Here is a 19,787-nt window from a genome sequence, read left to right as displayed (position 1 = left end):
CTCCGTCAGCTCCTTTATCTTCAACTCCAGGCCCCGGGCCTCCACGTTTTTCTTCTCCAGATCGGAGATGGCTGTGTTCTTCCGAGTGGTGGCCAGAGTTATCTTTGTGTCAAGCGACTTGACTTGTCGCTCGGACTCGGCTAGGGCGTGGGCCTGGTCAGCTGTCTTCTTCTGCTCAGCAGCCAGCAGAGTTTGAGCTTTCTTTAGCTCCTTTTGCAGCTCGGAGTAGGAAGGGCCTTGGGAGCCGCTCGGACCGCCTGCCACCTTTAGTTGCCTTATCTCCTCGTCCGCCATGGCCAGGCGGTTGGAAACTGCTATTTCTTCCACCCATCTCTGAAGCAAGAAGGCGCAGTTGTTAAAAGCCGAGCGGAAATATTCTGACAAAACTTCAACAAGCTTACCCCCGTAGCCGCTTGCATGTGGCTGTTGGCTAAGTTCCGGAGGGGGATCATTGCTATGCGCGCCCGAGCGTCGGCCCACATCTCGGCGAGGGGCCCTTTCAAAGTAATGGTGTGCTCGGGCACGGTTGGCTGGTAGGCTTCTGGTAGCAACTCTTCAGTCGGAAGATGAAGAGTAACCCGTATTGTGCGGCCGTGACCAGGGATCGCCCGGCCGGGATCAAAAGCTGGCGCAGAAAACCGCGAATGGATGGTCGAGCGTTGGGCTGAACGGTGAGTAGGGGGGAGAGTGTCGACCGGAGTGGCCTCCACCGGAGCAGTCAGCTCGTCCCAGTCAGACGGCGTCCGGTCGGACGAAATGGTCTCGGGCACAGGCGCCTTGCCTTTAGCAGTCACGGCGGCCCCGTCGGAGGGTCGGACCGCGGAGGTAGCCGAGCGCAGCGGAGTCTCTACCCGGCGCCTCTTTTGCAGTGGCTGTTCTTCCTCCCGAACGGACCCTTCCTCGGGGCCTGTTGGTTCCCTAGAGGGGGAAGCTCCGCTGGCCACCTGCTGTTGAGAGGCCCGAGCGTCCGATTCGGCCTGGGTGCCGCTCTCTCCTTCGTGAGAACCGACCGGCTGAATACCCAACGTCTCCATTTCCTTGGTCGCCGCGGCCTCCAGTGCCGCTGCTTTTCTCTTCAGGACGCCGGCCATCACCGAGTGCATAACGATGTCAGCTGCATGAAAAGAAGAAGAAATCAGTTAGCAATTAAAGCAAATGCCCAAGCAAAATTCTTACCGAAGCCGGTCGGAAGAGGAGTCCGTATAGGACTCAGCCCAAAAATGTACATCATCCCTCGTGAAGAAGTTTGTTGATGTCGAGCCGTAGACCGGCTAGTACATTTGCGGCGTGAAGATAATCCGGTCGGGTCTTGAATTTCTTCAACTCAGGAGTAGGAGGTAGACTGACCTGCCACTGGGTCGGAAAGTTTGGCTGACTGGGCATGCGGATGTAGAAGTAATAGTCCTTCCAATGTTTATTGGAAGTGGGTAGTTTATTAAAGAAGACCAGACCGGGCCGAGCTTGGAACATAAAGGTGCCCGACTCGGCTTGCTTAGGGTAATAGAAATAAAAGAAGACCTCCGGTCGGAGGGGAATGTTGTGAATCTTAAACAAAACGACAACACCGCAGAGGAGACGGAAGGTATTTGGTACTAAACTTCCGAGCGGCACGCCAAAATAATTACAGACGTCTACTATAAAAGGATGCACGGGGAACCGCAGACCGGCGGTAAATTGGTCACGGAAGACACAGAAACCGCCGCGCGGCGGTCGGTGTGGCCGAGCGGCGGGACCAGCTAGGCGAACTTCGAAATCCTCGGGAATTTCGAAATTGTCAGCCAAAATATCAAAATCCCGTTGTTCGAAACGGGACCGCATGGTAGTATACCATGGGCCTAGGGATTGTTCTTCGGGATGAGAAGAACTGGCCATGATCTGGACAGAAGAAATCGAAAAAGAAGTTTCAAAGACGAAGAAAAGGAGTTTCAAAGACTGGAGCTAGGGGAAGAAATGCGAATTAGATACCGGAAAGGAAGAAGGAAAGATCTAAAATCTTACTGAGAGGAGAGGGATCGAAGAAAGGCGCCGAAGAGCGTCAAAGGGCAGAAACAAGATCGCCGGAACTCCAAAGCGCAGAGGGCAACAGTAGAGGTAACGGAGGCAAGTGAAGGTGAGAAGGAAACGAAGAATTTATAGGGTGAGGGTCGGGCGGCCTCCACCGTCGGATCCAGGTTACAGGAATCGAAGCATGCATCTAGCCGTTTATTTCGAATTGCTTCGATCACATCAAAATATCATGCCACCGCCTCCGTACTCCGATGGCATTGCTCCATGTGGCAGTCAATCATTCGGAGCATTTAATGAAGGTATGATCAACCTTGATATCGAAGATTGGCGCAGAACGCGAGGAGATCCGGTGAAGGCCATCATCGATTCATTCAAGGATATCTCTACGGCTGACCGGGCGGAAAGTATTAGCATGGATGAGCCGTTCGGCTAGACTCACAGTCCAGTTCATCGGACTATTCGCCTCCTTCGACTAGACTTGAAGGGGAGGCAAGTGATCCGGCAGTAAGAATGGGGGACCCCATTTAGCAGAGTCAACGCCCCGTGGAGGTCACCGGAGCAGCCGCCCATCCGGGGAGAGTGTGGTCCGACCAGACGGGCGGCCGTAGACGGCCGGTCTGACCGGACTGCCGGCCGGCCGATGGAATCGAATACTCGGAAGGGTCCGGCCGGCTCGCGCTTATGTTCCGACGCTCAGTTGAAAAGGTCATGGACCGAGCTGACCTTTCGACCGACCAAAGTCATAAAGCACCCCTGTTTATTAGTCTCCACAAAGCACAAGTAAACTACTGCGGACGTCCGGCCGGATGTTGAGGGAGCTGTCCGCCCGGACAACAAGTTTGGAGCAAGGGAAAAGGACAAGGGACTTCTTTCTCTGACAGCCGGTAGGTTTCATGTGTGTGTCATGCTCCAAATCTTGTGACAGGGGATTCTGCTGTCCCATCAAGGGCATGCTTTGACTGTAGCGATATGGGTCAGGTAAGCTCTCTGACAAGTACATGCCGAGGTATGGGTTGCTGACACGTCTGCACTTCGGTAAACGTGCATTAGATCTCTCCTCGCTCTATATATACAGCCTCTTACTTCACCGCAGGTACGCGAGAAATCACTTTTGGAGCCACCTTGTTTATCGTAGTTTACCTGACTTGAGCGTCGGAGGGTCGCCGCCGGGAACCCCCTTCCCGGCCCGACTTCTGTGCAGGTTAGCCGGAGCATCGCGCCATCAGTTGGAGATCTACATCAGCGAGTCGGAAAGCGCCACGTGCCCAGCGTCTGTTGGCTTCTGGTTCGGACAGGAACAGAAAAAAATTAACTTTTCAATGGCGTTAAAGAGGTGGATTATGGACGTATCATCGACCTATAAAATTTCATTTAGAAAATAGGTAGATTGATATAAAGGTTTGCCAAATGGGAATTTGCCTATTTGACTATGTAGCATATTTTTCCCCAGTAATGGCTACACATACACAAAGAGGAATGAATGCCTTTTAAAGATTTCTATAGACGGTAAAGAGTAAAGACTATGCATGTGCTTAATTGTAGCAAAATTGAGCACACGCATAGTCTATATCACACGAATGCCAAAAAAAAAAAAAAAAAAAAAAAAAAACTGATAACACTCGTGCCAACATCCATAATCGCCGATCTCACGGCCCATGGTCAAATGAAAAGAAGTAAATTAGATATTGAACATCTTTTAAGTGGGAGGATTATTTATCACAACCGCTAGCTATTTGAATCTTTACCCATTAATATGAGTCTATCGTTTAGATATCAACTTAGCTAAGCCTGTGGACACAATATGTATATCGCACGAAGCTTATAATGCGCGCTTATAGAAAGGAAACCCTACCCTGCCTTAAAATAACCAGTGAGGCACCTTCTGTTTCTCCAAGCTCTTTTCCACAATAGTGTCTAGACTTGGCTTCCACCTTCTGCTCGAATACTGCCTCATCAAAACCTCCGTCTCCTGATCCGAGCACCATTCTGTTACCTCTCCGACTGCGTACGCTTCCTCTTCCACCACCTTCTCCTTTTCTTTAGTAGGCCCTACCACCTTCGGTTGCCCTCCAAGCACTCTCAAGAAACTCCTTGCCGGTTTCGCTAGTTGCTTAGCTACCGCCAGGACCTGCCGCGCCTCCGTCGCTGACAAGCCGACCGCAGCCTTCCTGGGGGCCATGGGGAGCATCACGTACACCTTGTCAGGGTCCAGCAGGTGGTCGGCCGGCAGCGGAGTTACGTAATTAGTACCTTTGGCCGCAGTCAACGCATGCAGGTCGACCACGAACTCGCGAGGGTGCTCCAGCATCAGCTCTGCCACCGGCGTCGGTCCATTGAGCTCACGGACCGTGCCATCGGAGAGCACAACCATGCCAACGTCGGCGACTCGGCAAGAGAGAAGATTCCCCATAACACGAACGCAAGTTCTCCCAAGTCTGATCGCGTGAAGACATTTGGAGGTCTTTTAAGGCTTGAAATTCAAATGGTGCAGTTAGTTGGCAAAACATTAATGCATTATGAGATTGGGAGGGTTTTTTAATTATCTGCGGTGCCTGCTAATTGATGGACCAAATCCATGTTCCCTGTAATGAACATAGTCAATTCGCGGCCAATTAAACTACTCATTCCACTAGTTTATAAATTAATTAGGCGTTATACGACAAGCTAGAACTTGAAAAACAAGTGCAGACTAACGACTGTATTGATTATTTTAGAGGGAATTAATTGTATATTTTAGATTGGTGTGTTCGGTATGTGTTTGTGGAATTGGCCAACCTGCGCGCCAATGCTTGCCGGGGTGGTTGGTTGATCTTTTTTATTTTTCTGAAAAGGAAGTTTTACGTGAGTCTCAGGTCGCATTTTCAGTGGGTCAAATGGAATCAATTTTAATTTTTTCTAAAACAGATGAAAGAGATTTGGTTTCCATCAAAATTATTCAAGTATTTCGACGTTAATTGACCACCCAGTGACTTAGTGTGTTAGATCAAGTTGGGCCAATCCGATTGTGGAAGAAGAGTTGGTGTTGTTGGTAAACTATGTGACTTAGTGGTAATCAAGGCTAATGCACGATGCGACATTTCACTTTGTGTTCGGTAGAGAGTCACCGTTCGTGGATGAGAGATTTATTAAACAACGCGAAGGGTCAGATTCCGGTTTTTTTTTTTTTTTTTTTTGTTGTGTTGTTTATTATTTTTTATAAAAAAATAAGTTAAACGTTTGATCCCTTTCTAATACAATTATGAAAGAGACTTTATATTTTTCCCGTGACTTGGAATGAAGACTGGGGCGAGTAAATCATGAAAGATATTTTTTTTTCCTTCACAGGTTGATGTATACAATTGATTCATGGTGTTGTTATCATAAGTGAAATATTTTATTGGTTGTCTCAACCCTTCTTTGCATGCGTTGCGTGAAGTTCCTCATGATTTATCTCTTTTTCAGATAGTGGAGAGTCACCCAAGAGGAACTGGTAAGGTGACACCTTCACAATTTACTACAAATTAATGAAAGAGGTATTTTTTGGTTCTCACGATGTAACCGAGTTGATATTTGGTATTATATTTGAGAGGTGTCTTAAAGGTAATCTTACCTTTAAACATTGTATAATTTATTTGGTAAATAAAATTTACTATTTGAATGTACATTCTTTAATTTATGTATATTATTTGATCTTAAACTCAATTAATAAAGTCCATAATACAAAGCATAATATGAGAGAAATTATAATTAGATTACAATTAGTGAGTAATCATGTGTAATTATGTATGTATTAAAACCTTCCTTAGTTGATGAATTGATGAGATTGGCATCGCTCATTCTGTGAGACTAGCATATGTTATACTTCTTAGTTTATCCGAGCAGTTGATCCTTGCTAGTTGGAAACATTGGAATGGTTGAAAGTTAACATGTGGATGCATACTGGATGAGTAACTAGTGTAAGTACCCCCGATTGAATTTTGATGTATTCACCCAAGTTAAGTTAAACTTTACATTTTTGATGTATTCTGTCTAAGTGTGTAGGGATTTAGGAACACAAGAAGTCAGCAAAAAAATATAGCAAATGAGAAGCTACGGAAGAGTATACTAGTGGAGCGAGAAAGACGCACATGGTGCTTCCGAGGGACGAGAAGCCAGAGTAGAAGACTGCTCGAGGAGAGAAGGCCGAAGTTGGGTTCAGGTGAGCTCAACTCTAGATGACCGGAGAATCACCCAACCGACCGGATTAGAAGTTGGGCAAGTCAACACAAAGTTGACTTGTCCATGCGCCTGGAACAAGTCTAGGCGCCCAGACTCTGGGCACTCAAGACAAGTCCAGGTGCTCGGACCAGCCTGATACTGAACGGGCGCCTCTTCGATCCATTACAGCATGGATAAGCCTTGGGTCCACATCATACAGGCGCCCGGGCAAAGATAAAATTTTGTCTCCAAGCCATTGTAAAGCTGATCAACTTGCACCACTAGAGGTGCTCAGATTGGGTCCAAGCGCCGGAAAGTGCTATGTCATCAAAATAATTATTTCGACTAGAGGGCTATAAGTAGAACTCTAGTCTTGGTAGTTTGGTACAACACTCATTTCTATTTTTTACTACTTTTCTAGTCTTTTCTATATTTAATTGTTGTAAGAGTCTACTCCGCTAGAATGAGCTTTTGAGTGGAGCTTTTAAAATATTGGACTAATAACCTTCTCGGTTATAACCAAGTAAATTATTCTTGTCTCTTACATCAAATAATAAAAATATCAATCCTCAGAGACGGTTGCTTAAACACTAATTGAGTTCGCAAAGATAGTTATCTAAATAATTAAAAGTTAGTTAGGAGAGTGAATGAGAGAGAGAGAGAGAGATCACTAAGAGAGCAAGAGGGAAAGGTTTGAGAGAGGGGCTAAGAGTAAAGAAGACCAAGGGAAGGCAAGCGATCAAGGGAGAAGTTAGAATTGGAGGGAACGATTCTAGGACTTTGGTTTTACTATAACGTCTGTAAACACCTAATCTATGTTTAGTTTCCTATCCTCAATGGATGTTTATATAGGTAGACTATCCTAGGGTATCCAATGTGGACTTTTGGAACTACATTGACGTATTCATTCCAATTCGTCGTCTACTTTCAGAGTAACAAAGCTGAGGGATTGCTTTCTCAAGGGGATCCCTATCACATGATCCAACAACTCCCGAGTTTATACCTTCTCCTATTATGTGGTGACGAATTAGAACTAATCCATTAAGATCTATGACAATGTAACCTATTACACCTCGTGGCATACCAATATACTTTCGTAGTTGACTCTCCAAAGTCTCAAATTTCTAAGGGTCGAAGGATTAGGTTTTCCTTTCGATTCTGTAGGTCGATAGAGGGGGGTGAATATCGACCGTCTTTTTCGTACACTTTCTTTTCATGTTTCATCATGTTCTTTTCTACAGAGTTAGTTAGTAGCAACATAAATAATAAATCAAACAATAAAAAAGAATACATGGGATTTACTTGGTTCCCAACCCTCCAAGGTCAGTACATCCAAGGCCTAATCATGGGAGGTGCCCGTCCTCTAGTGGTCTCCTTTCTAGAGGTGGAGAAACCCGTCTTACAATTTGAAATTGAAGCACAAATAATAATAAATTAAATACAACTTGAAATAATCAAACCAAACAAAAGATGACGGTCGATCCGGAAGTCCTGAGTGTAGAGCACCCTTCCTGGAGCTTCCCCAATCGTAGAGCTTCGTAGCACGATCGTCTGAGCGTAAAGATGAAGAGTAGGATGAAAGAATTTCTATATTGAACGTAGAACCTTCGTCTCCTTTTATAGAGTTGGATCAGATCCTTATATAGATCAACTCTTATCTAGATGAAGTTATATTTAGATGAAGTCTTATCTTTATCCACATCATCTAGCTTATCCTTATCCTAATTCAAATCATAAAGATGATCTTTTGCCACATCATCTTCCATGTCAATATTTCTGACAACTCAACAATCTAAGCCAAACCCAGTCAGTCTATCGAACCGCCGATTCAGTCTCTTGAACTTGTTTGGGTACAGATCAACCCAAGTCCAGTTCGGTTTACCCATTTGCATTTGTCGACTCTCTGTTTTCCTTCTAACTCTAGGTTCCAGGAAAATAACTATACAAACACAACAAACAACCTAGCCTATATCTATAAGTCTACCTGACCCATTAGTCTTACCTTTTGCTTAGAGGCCCCTCCTCCAAGCCTACCACCTAAGGGTCAATCTCTTAGGATCAAGACGCACTCCTATAAGTCTACCCGATCTACTAGGATTCATGCTTAGACAACATCCAAGACTTTACTATTACCTAGAGTTACCTCCCTCTAGGATTTTCACTGCCCAACTTCACTCATTAGGACTTCCACCACCTAAGATTATCTCCCCATAGGATTTTCACCACCTATCTTTACTCACTAAGACTTTCATCGCCTAAGGTTACTGATAACTATGATTTTACTATACTATTTTGATTCATATATGCGTGTGATCTTGTCTGAGAAGCTAGACACGACGGAGATCCGGAAGAAGGAAACCCACCGTGCTAATGAAGAATGATATCTGCAGAATACCGATCCGAGAAATCCAAAGCATATCGGGAAAGAATAGAGTCACCGGAGGTTTTCCTCGTATGAAGACCCAATGATGAAGAAGAACGCCAACTCTGAAGAGAAGAAACTCAGATCCGAAGCTTCCAAGACTTCCTGCGCACAAGAGACCAACCAACACTATCGTCAGTGACCTAAGACCGGGGTGGGAATCCCTGGCTAGGCCCTCCGACGCTCAAGTTAGTGATCTCTCTAAGTGTTGAAGGAGGAAGAAGGAGATGAACAGTAGTTGAAAATTAGGGTTACAAATGTGTGTGATGATGATGTGAACTCCTCTTGCCAACGGAGAGGATTCCCCTTTTTATACCACTTCATATAATCTCAGTAGTCATGAAGTGGACCCCGGTTTGTTAAAGTTTGTTATGAGATGACGTCAGTTGTGTACTTGCGGTAAGTGATTTTTAAGGAATCTTTTTTGTACCCCAGATGTACCTTCTTTGTCGTTTAGCACCTGCAAAATAATTAAAAACACATTTCCTGCCAAAAATATATATCGCCTGTTATAGAGTCATGTATTGTGGATCTCTATTATTTATTTTACTTGAAATATTTACCCCTATCCTAATTTACGAGTTTCTTTAAAGTATTTCTGTTATTTCTCCTTTGGGGTATATGTCAATTAAGGCGAATCTTCCTCTTGGGAAGTATGTTTCGGCCAATATAAACCTAACTTCCCTTGGGAGGTATATCCCGGCCGATATAAACCTATCTCCCCCTGGGAGGTATGTCCCGGTCGATATTGGCCTACCTCCTTTGGGGCATATGCCAATTAAGGCGAATCTTCCTCTTGGGAAGCATATTTCGGTTGATATAGACTTACCTCTTAAGTATCAGCCGATATTAACCTACCTCCTTTGAGGTGTATAGATCTTCCTCCTGGAAGGCATATTTCGGTCGATACAGACTTACCTCTTTTCGAGATATATCCCGGCCGATATTAGCTTACTTCCTATTGAAGGCATATCCCGGCCGATATTAGCCTAGCTCCCCCTGAGAGGTATGCCCCGGCCGATATTAGCCTACCTCCTTTGGGGCATATGCCAATTAAGGCGAATCTTCCTCTTGGGAAGTATGTTTCGGCCAATATAAACCTAACTTCCCTTGGGAGGTATATCCCGGCCGATATAAACCTAGCTCCCCCTGGGAGGTATGTCTCGGCCGATATTGGCCTACCTCCTTTGGGGCATATGCCAATTAAGGCGAGTCTTCCTCTTGGGAAGTATGTCCCGGCCGATGTAAACCTAACTCCTCCTGAGAGGTATGTCCCGGCCTATGTAAACCTAATTTCTCCTGGGCGGTATATCCCGGCCGATATTGGCCTAACTCCTTTGGGGTATATGCCAATTAAGGCGAATCTTCCTTTTGGGAAGCATATTTCGGTTGGTATAGACTTACCTCTTAAGTATCGACCGATATTAACCTACCTCCTTTGAGGTGTATAGATCTTCCTCCTGGGAGGCATATTTCGGTCGATACAGACTTACCTCTTTTTGAGATATATCCCGGCCGATATTAGCTTACTTCCTATTGAAGGCATATCCCGGCCGATATTAGCCTAGCTCCCCCTGGGAGGCATATTTTCGGTCGATATATATTTATCTCCTATTGAGGTATGTCCCGATCGATATTATTCTATCTCCTTAGGTTTATTACTTCCATTCTTTTCCTTATTGGGGACCCACCAAACCTAACTCATATCACTAGCCTTCCCTTCAAGTTTAATCGAAGGAGGTGTAGACGACTGACTAGACATAAGTCTGGTTTTGTCTTTTTCTACCCGTGACTCTGCTCCAGATATTGAAATGACCTCACAGATTTTGTGTACAACAGTCTCATTAAGTCAAGTATAGTGATCTTGTAAGCCTTTTGAGCCTTTAAATAGGGCTACAACTTTCTCTTCGTTCACCATCCATCTCAGTTCTTTTCCTTCCTTATCTCCTTCCACTACCAAGGTTATGATCTCGGATCCTCCTCTTTGGGGGCGATTTTTGTTGGACAAGGTGAAATCTATATATGAGTTTATTGGGATTTTTGCTCCGGCTACCTCTAAGGTTCAAGGGATTGTCTTAAGAGATGAAGCTTCACAATTCAGATTTTTCATCCAAAGATGCCGATGCTCTGAAGGACTCAAGAAACTTCAGAGAGATTTTCGCTACTCATAGAGGGGCAGCCAAATGACCCATGGGTGCTGTGTGAAGGGCACAACACATGTTACCCTTGGGCCGTGCTGGGTTGCTCCACTTGCCGAGCTCTAGGGCTTGAGAGGGGAAGTGGTTTTTACATTTACTTTTCTATCATGGTCTGTATGGACCTTTCTCCTTCCCCCTGCCCTTGAGTTTTTCTACTTTGTTCCTTTCTTCGTCCCAGGCAGAATATTGTCACTTATGAGCCTTGACAAGCCTGGGCGAGGTAAAATGTTTTTATCTCTGCTCCATGGTAAGTTTGAATCCAGTGGGATTAAAATTTTCTAAGCGTTTCAAGAGCTGATGTTTGTAAACTTTGTTATCTATCGGTAAACTTTGTTATCTATCAGAAACTTACTGTTCTGAGGGAAAATGTAATGTTGTATACTTGATCAAATCCTAAGTGTAAAAACAAATTTTTGTGTATCGAATTAAATGGTTCTATTGAATCCTTTTGTAATTTACCAGATTAAATGTGATGTGGCATTCATAGTTCCTTGGTGTATCTTGTGTGTCATTTCTTATAGCTAAGGCTATCTTAACTGTTGAAACATCTTCACATTATAACTAATGTTATACCGGCCAATATTGTCTCGTTGATCAAAGTCAACACTATACTTATCTAGCATAATCACAGTTATATTAATATAAAATTACTCTGATAAATACTAGCTTGTATTTTATGAGGATATTAATTTAAAATTGGTTATTCCCCTAAATCTCCATCCTTAAATGTTTTTGTCTTTAGCCTGGGTTTAATCAAAAGTTCAGTCCTTTTTATTTTATTATACCCAGTTATTCACGTCTGCTTTTGAAGCTTCCTAGCTAGTGATTGGCTCTTCTTCAGGTGAGAGAATGTTAGAAGCGTACCCCGAGACGCTACCAACTCCAGCGTGATCCGACCTATCACATCCGATATGAATGTTTTTATGATGGTATGACACATACTTTTTCTGACCGCCACGTCACGTAGGTCTTTTGCCTTTCTATTGCGATCCTCAGCATCTGCCGAGATACAAGTGTTTTGATCTGACGACAGTTGTGTGCTTTTCAAACCCTAAACCCTTCGTCTCCTTTTAAACTTTGTCCTTTCTTTTTTCTTCTCTAGAGTTCTTTTCTTGTTGCTGCCTTCAACCATATCCCGGGCTCACCGTTTCTCGACGATCTCTTTTCTTGTCTTCAGTAAGTAATCTGTTGCTTCACTAGCCTATACTTTTGTCCATGGCTGCGGAAGTAATTGCTCCTTGGTATGTCCATATGTCTTCTTCCTTTGATAAGAATGCTAGGTTATCCATCCGTCGTCAATATGAAATTCCTTGGGAATATAGCATCACAATCCCAAAACTGGATGATCGACCTCATCGTCCCCCTGATAATTGCGTGACTTTTTTCAGGGACCAGTTGATAGGGGGCTTAAGGTTCCCCATTCCTCCTTTCTTGATTGAAATAAGTCAGTACTTTGATATTCCTTTGCAACAGTTCGCCCCTAATGCATTTCGTTATCTATGCGGTACTTACATGTTGTTTTGTCTACGGGATATTCCTCCTACTCCTCAAAATTTCTTCATGTTTTCTTATCCCAAGTACTCGGAACCTGGTGTCTTCTTATTCCAGTTGCGAACTAAAATGGTCCTTTTTGGAGATATGTCGTCGTCTCTCAAAGCTTGGAAATCTCGTTTTTTCTTCTTAAAGTTTCCAGGACCTATTCCTTGGTCTCATGCTTGGAAATCTTTCTTGCCCCCCTTGCCCGACGTCAAGGAGTTTCATCTTCATCCTTCTTTCCCTATTTATTGTGAGAAATTGTTAAATCATCGACTTTCTATTCTTAAGTGGCTACGAATTGATCTCCTATACTTATTTGGCTTAAGCCCTGTCAGATCTGATACTCGAGTTCCTTTAGGTAACACCTTATTTCTTTCTTCTTGTTTTCAACTAACTAAACTATTTCTCTTCTCTATGTAGTGGATAGCTTCTATGATGCTTTGATTGACGAAGAACTACGTGTGGAAGAGGACATACTTCGCGCCAAGGAAGCCGAACTTCTAGCTGCTATTGCTCTTCCTCCTCCAATTGAAGAACCAGGCCCTTTAGTTGAAGCACCCAGTTCTTTGGGCATTCTTGAAGCTCCTGAAGGTCCCTCCGCAGAGATCCCTGCCAGTTCTTTACCCGCTGTTACTTCTCCAGCGGCTGTTGTTGTCTCCTCATCTGCCCCTCTTCCCCTCATTGGGCTTATGTCTCCCTGTAGCTCTGGTAAATCACTAATTGAACTTTTTAAGGGTAAACGCCCAAGGCGCAAACTTACCAGAGCTCCTCCGTCAAAAAGGAGGCTTATTCTCCCTGCTGACGAGCTAGTTTCGGAAGGTTTTACCTCGGCTGACCTTCCTTCTGATGAGCCGACATTGGCGGAACTCTATCCTTCCCTGAGTTTTCCTGCCTCACCTTTTGCTAATGCCAGTGCTTCTGGCGATGTATCTTTCACTTTTCCCCTATCTATCCCAACTTCTGGATCTTTACCTTCCTCGCCTTCTTCTTACTTAGTCTTTGCTCCCCCCTCTATTCCTACTTCTTCCTTCTCGACTGGTTCCTCTGCCATTCCTGTTCTCCCCATATTATTAGGGGGGTTCTTTTGCCAGTTATTGGGATGAAGTTCGTCCCCTTTTGAAGAGCTTTCTATTCCTGAGGCAATTGATCGCTTCTCTCATAAGGATAATCAGGTATGCTTGTTAACGCCTATTTTCTATTTCTCAACTATTATCTTACGACTTTTTGTTGTACTTCCAGCGATGGATAGAAAATATGGGTTTTTCTCGACTACTGCACAACTTATACACTGAGAATAAGAGGTTAAGATCTGAAAATGATAAGCTGAAACAAGAGGTTGCCGAGTTATCTTCTGCTGTGTTTTCTGCTGCTGCCAAGAAACAACTCGAGGCATAAATTGAAAGTCTTCAGACAAAATTTAAATCGGTTACTGACCTTAACCAAGAATTGACTTCCAAACTTGGCGAACTAAAGGATAATTATGAAGCAGAATTAACTGAAAAACTCAAAGCCCTGCAGTTGAAGGAAGATGAAATAACTTCCTTGAACACCTCCCTTAACTCAGTCAAGACCGAGGTTTCTGCAAAAGAAGCTGAATTGAAGACTTCTAAAATAGCTTTGGTGGTTTACAAGGGTGACGAAGATGTTCGTTACAGGGAGCGGGCCACTGCCATGATCGAGTCTCCTGAATTCAACAGGCCGATTGTGAAGTCCATCTTGTTAGCCTTTACTGCAGGAGCTCAAGGGGCAATTCAACAATTAAGAGAAGAGAATTACTTATCTCGTGACCCTCCTCCTAATTTCTTAAATCGACGCAAACTGATTGAGAACAAACCCCCTGATCTGTATCCTAAACTAACTTTGACCTAAATTCAAACTCTTGTAAAGAGGCTGGCTGAAACTCTGTAATGACGATCTCACATGACGCTGCTTATTCTCCTTTTGTTATTAATTTCACTCTTTCTCATGATAGCTATTTGTTTTATATAGATGTGTTTAATGTTGCTCGGTTTGTCACCATACAATCTCTCCCAACAGGTTGTCACGTCTTAGATCGTTTCCTTATGACCGGACGATATATATCAAGATTGATAAATATCGCCCGATATTTCATAGCGTAGTTATGTCTCTCGCCTGATTTGACACAGCTCTATCATGATGTCCTTAATATTGATCGATTTATTCTACTCGACAGGTTTACCCATACGTCTTTATATGTTCTTTTCACGTATTAATCGAGTCTCATGGGGTTTTATTATTATTATAGTGTATATTATTTGACTCATTATGATAAGCTTTTGGTCAACATACTAGTTTGCTTTTTGTCTCGGCCGATCCATCAGGACCGTCCGTTTCATATTTGCAGATCGTATCCAGTATCCTTTAACCAAGTCTCGTCTGTTAACTAATATCTGGTGCTCAACTGTTATTTTATTACACCCATACCCTAAACTTACAATTACTGTACTAATTTTTCTCTGTACTTGTCAGGTTTTCTTAAGAATTACTTCTAGGGAAACTTCACATATTTTCCGAGGTAGATTACTTAACTTTACTTCTTTCCCTTGATTTTATTCTTTAATATTATTACTCATTTTGATGATTGGCATTCTAAGTATCTTTTTACTCTCCTTTTTCCTTCTGCTATTTCTGTTTGGGGGTTTTAGCACAGGGCCAGAAGAGAGACAAGGGTTTACGAAGTTTTCTCCTGCTTTCCTCCATCTCTCGTCTTCTTCCTTGATTCCTCTTTCTTTGATCGTTTCTCCATATGACGGCTTCTCCTCCTGCGTGGTTTCTCTCATGCTCTTCCGGCCTCATAGATACAGAAGAAGTGGACTTACAGGCAACCTATGGTTTTCCTTCTTATATAATCCGTCCCGCTCCTCATGAAGGTCCGCATCTCCCTCTTTTAGGGTGTATATCTATCTTTCGTTTTCCTCTTCACCCTTTTTTCTGTAATGTCAGCCGCTATTTTAATATCCCACTCAACCAGTTTGTCCCTCAATCATTTTCCATTCTTATGGGTTTTATTGGGGTATCTAAACTGTTAGATTTCCCCTTGTCTCCACGTCTTTTTCATCACTTCTTCATTCCTCGTCGCGTGGATGTTGGTATTTTTAAATTCCAATCCCGTCCCAAGGCTATTTTGTTCAACCGCATTCCTCCTCAGGGGGAATGATATCATAAATTTTTCTATATGCGTCTCCCTTCTCCCCCTCCGTTTCCTATTCAATGGATTCATGACTTACCTCCACTTCCTAGCACCCATGATCTTATTGACAATCCCTCTGTTGCTTCTGCTCTACCTAAACTGAGGGGAGCAAAATTCAGCTTGCCGCATCTAATTGTGGAGGGTTTAATGTTTCATTTTGGAATAGGCAAGATTGACACCCCTTTGGATGGATCCTTTGGTGTGTAAAAACATCTCAATCCATATTTACTTATTAATACATCTCTTTTATAACAGTGTTCAATTCCTATGTTTCAGCTGATGTTCTTCTTCCAGCCTTTATGTGCAAGAATCCTGCCATGACTAAGTCTTTTGTAAATAATCTTGGAGAAGGGTGGTTACGCAACCGCCGATCGGATCCTAATTTTTCCACCTTGGGTTTACTATCTGAACAAGAACAACAGGCAGAGGTGGTTGCAACCATGGAAGAGGAAGAAGAAGAACCCTTTGTTACCTTAGTTAAAAAGCCAAATCTTACTGATGCTTCTCCCTTTAGTGATTTCTTTGGTACTTTTATGCAACCTCCTCTTGTCCCGGCGCCCATTTCTCTCGAGAGAGGTAAGGCACCGATAACTCCAATCCATATTATCTCTAATCCCGCTCTTAGGATGATGAGACCCGGTCTACTTATCCCTTCTTCTTCTATTATTTCAGCTCCCTCTGCTTCTACTTTTGAGACGGTCGTTATCCCTTCTGGGTCCTCTGCATCTTTGGCATTGACCTTGCCTCCCTTGGCTTCTAGGACTCGAGCAAAACGGACGCCTTGCTAGAGATCTTCTCCTGGTGCCATTCCCTTAACTGTTAGTGTTCCCACAACTACATCAGCTCCCCCTACACTATCACCTTCTATTCCATCTAGCTCTTCCTCTGCTTCTCTTGTTTCTACTATTCCTTTCCCTGTTATTGCCTCCTCTTCTTCTTCACCTCCTGCTTTCTCCCTTCCCCGTCCTTTATTTAAACAGACTGCTGGTTTACCTTCTCAATTGGGACAACCCTCTAGTCCGCCTAGCTATGGTTCCTTGCAACTACAAGGTCTATTAGCCGAATCTTGGATGCAGGGTTACGAACAACTAAGAGGCCTTAGTCTTCCACATCGAGCTGATCGCCATAGTCGTCAGGCAGTGGCTGTAAGTATTTCTAGTTATATGTTATCAACTTTGTATCTTCATCTTTAACTTACATCACCCTTTCATTTAGTTTCTTGCTTCAAGTCTTCATATCGACCAGCTACTTACAGCTAAGGACCACGAGAACAATAAATTAAAAGCTCAACTGGAGGCGTTGAAGACTACTTCACCTTCTTCCAACAGTGATATGGTTCAGTTGCAAGAGAAAGTGGCCTCACAAAATCAACAGTTGGGGACCTTGAAACAAGAATTGGAGGAGTGTCAGCAATTATTGAAAGATAAAGAGCTTACCAAAAGAACTTTAGAATTACAGGTGAATCGGCTACATTCTGGTCTTCGATTAGAGATCATTTTAAAAGAAAAAGCTCTCTCAGATGCTTATCAAAAAATTCTTATTTTAGAGAAAGTAGAGAAGCTTCATAATGCCTGTCTTTCTGACCAAGCCCAGGACTTAGCCTCTCATGATTTCATTCTCCTACAGGAACAAGAGCAGAGGAAAGCTCAAGAGGTTGAATTATCACTGCTCCAGAAGGAATTGGAACAGCTTAAATCAGAAAAGGATGTTTTGAAAGAACAAAACACAAAACTGCAAGCTGATTTCTAAAGTTATAAGGAGCAAGAAAAGAGTCGGTGGGAAGAGTGGCGGCAGGCTTATTTAAAGTCTTCAGCATTTGCTCAAGAATTTGTCCGCAGGATAGTGGGTGCTTTGAATTATTCCATATTGGGAGTTCTTCAACAACTAAGAGAGGGTGGTTATCTACCCAAGGAACCCCCCCTTTCTTTCATAAATCGTCGCAGGCTTAACGAAGAACTGCCCGCAGATTTGAAAGGTCCTTTTCCGAATGTTTAAGGAGATTATTCATAAAAGGCTTGTAATATAAGAACTGATAATGAAAAGAAGTGCAATTAAAGCTTGGTAATTAAATACTTGTAGTATATAAGAAATTTTTGATACTTACTTGCTTCTTTATTCTGCTGGTTTGAGAATACCCCTTCTGGAATGCTTTTGAGTATTAAGTATAAGCTTTATTTGAGAATTCCTTGCTCATCTCGTGAAGTTAAGCCTTGTTCTGATGAATCCCTCTGCAGACAACATCTGGTGTACTTCATAATTCCAAAAGAATGTATAATTCCAATAGATTTCTAGATAAAGAACTGTATAAAATTCCTGAGTTCTGAGCTGAATATATTACTTCAAGCGAATTTTAAATAAAGACTTCTAGATGGATAGGCTTCCAAATGAATAATGTATCATATGCATAGCATCTCTTTTTGAATCCTGGCTTCATGTCTGTATAATCCCGGTCGATTAGGCATCGAAATTATAAGATTTCTTACTCGATTGCGTTCTGCGGTGGTTTAGAGTCTCCGGTTCCTCCCATAAAGACCCGTCTGAGTTATTTCATGGGATTTCCCGATCGACTTATGCTTCTATGATAGTTTAGAGTCTTCGGTTCCTCCCATGAAGACCCGTCCGAGTTATTTCATGGGATTTCCCGATCGACTTATATTTTGTGATGGTTTAGAGTCTCCGGTTCCTCCCATGAAGATCCGTCCGAGTTATTTCATGGGATTTCCCGATCGACTTATATTCTGTGGTGGTTTAGAGTCTCCGGTTCCTCCCATAAAGACCCGTCTGAGTTATTTCATGGGATTTCCCGATCGACTTATATTCTGTGGTGTTTAGAGTCTCCGGTTCCTCCCATGAAGACCCGTCCGAGTTATTTCATGGGATTTCCCGATCGACTTATATTCTGTGATGGTTTAGAGTCTCCGATTCCTCCCATGAAGACCCGTCCGAGTTATTTTATGGGATTTCCCGATCGACTTATATTCTGTGGTGGTTTAGAGTCTCCGGTTCTTCCCATGAAGACCCGTCCGAGTTATTTCATGGGATTTCCCTATCGACTTATATTCTGTGGTGGTTTAGAGTCTCCGGTTCCTCCCATGAAGATCCGCCAGAGTTATTTCATGGGATTTCCCGATCGACTTATGTTCTGTGATGGTTTAGAGTCTCCGGTTCCTCCCATGAAGACCCGTCCGAGTTATTTCATGGGATTTCCCGATCGACTTATATTCTGTGGTGGTTTAGAGTCTCCGATTCCTCCCATGAAGACCCGTCCGAGTTATTTCATGGGATTTCCCGATCGACTTATATTCTGTGGTGGTTTAGAGTCTCCGGTTCCTCCCATGAAGACCCGTCCGATTTATTTCATGGGATTTCCCGATCGACTTATGTTCTGTGTTGGTTTAGAGTCTCCGGTTCCTCCCATGAAGACCCGTCCGAGTTATTTCATGGGATTTCCCGATCGACTTATATTCTGTGATGGTTTAGAGTCTCCGGTTCCTCTTATGAAGACCCGTCCGAGTTACTTCATAAGATTTCCCGATCGACTTCATTCTATGCAAAAATATGATATTTGTACTAACCTTGTGATGATTTTTAAATTTTCTTGGCTTTTCTTGAGGGGAGCTGAATAGGCCTTTAGGCTTTTCCCTTGTTGATTGTTTGAAATAGGAAATGAAGGTTGTCTCGATATTTATCAATCTGTATGAACCATTTTTATTTCGCGAGGAATATTTGTCTTGCCTGGCTTTTATTAAAAAGGAGTAAAGTGCATAAACTGCAGGTATACTTGTCCTCAGTTCACCAGGGACTTAAAATACTTGTGATTTGTTTCTTCACACACATCCTTAATTAGTATGATCTAGTTAAGTTCGATAAGGCTGTAAATGGTTAGCACTCCAGGGGCGCTTCAGAATTCTCCCTTCAGAATCCTAGAGATAATATGAGCCTGATGCGAGCTTTTCTACCACTTTGTAAGGTCCTCCCCATTGTGGTGCCAACTTACTGACATCTCCAACAGGTTTAATTCGCTTCCATACCAAATCCCCTACTTGAAAAAATCTAGGGATGACTCTTTTGTTATAGTTCTGTCTCATCCGCTGTCGATATGATATAAGACGAGTAGCAGCTTTATCTCTAACCTCTTCTATCAAGTCTAGCTCCATGAGTCGTCGACCTTCGTTGTCCCCATCATATAGTTGTCTTCTGTCGGATTCTACTCCCACCTCGATGGGAATTATTGCTT

The 19,787-nt window shown here is 43.2% G+C and overlaps 1 protein-coding gene across 1 annotated transcript; it reads right to left on the bottom strand.

Annotated features, from left to right (window-relative positions):
• Positions 1–3,648: 3,648 nt before the first annotated feature.
• Positions 3,649–4,502, bottom strand: LOC122005891. Its single transcript, XM_042561137.1, has one exon. It carries the CDS (start codon positions 4,415–4,417, stop codon positions 3,866–3,868), a length of 552 nt encoding a protein of 183 aa, XP_042417071.1. The 5' UTR covers positions 4,418–4,502; the 3' UTR covers positions 3,649–3,865.
• Between the last annotated feature and the right edge of the window lie 15,285 nt (positions 4,503–19,787).

The sequence above is a fragment of the Zingiber officinale genome, chromosome 1A (genome assembly GCF_018446385.1).
Source record: "Zingiber officinale cultivar Zhangliang chromosome 1A, Zo_v1.1, whole genome shotgun sequence".
NCBI classification, from domain to species: Eukaryota; Viridiplantae; Streptophyta; class Magnoliopsida; order Zingiberales; family Zingiberaceae; genus Zingiber; species Zingiber officinale.
The sequence above is the reverse complement of the archived record's forward strand: the minus strand, read 5'-3'. Positions and strand labels throughout refer to the sequence as shown.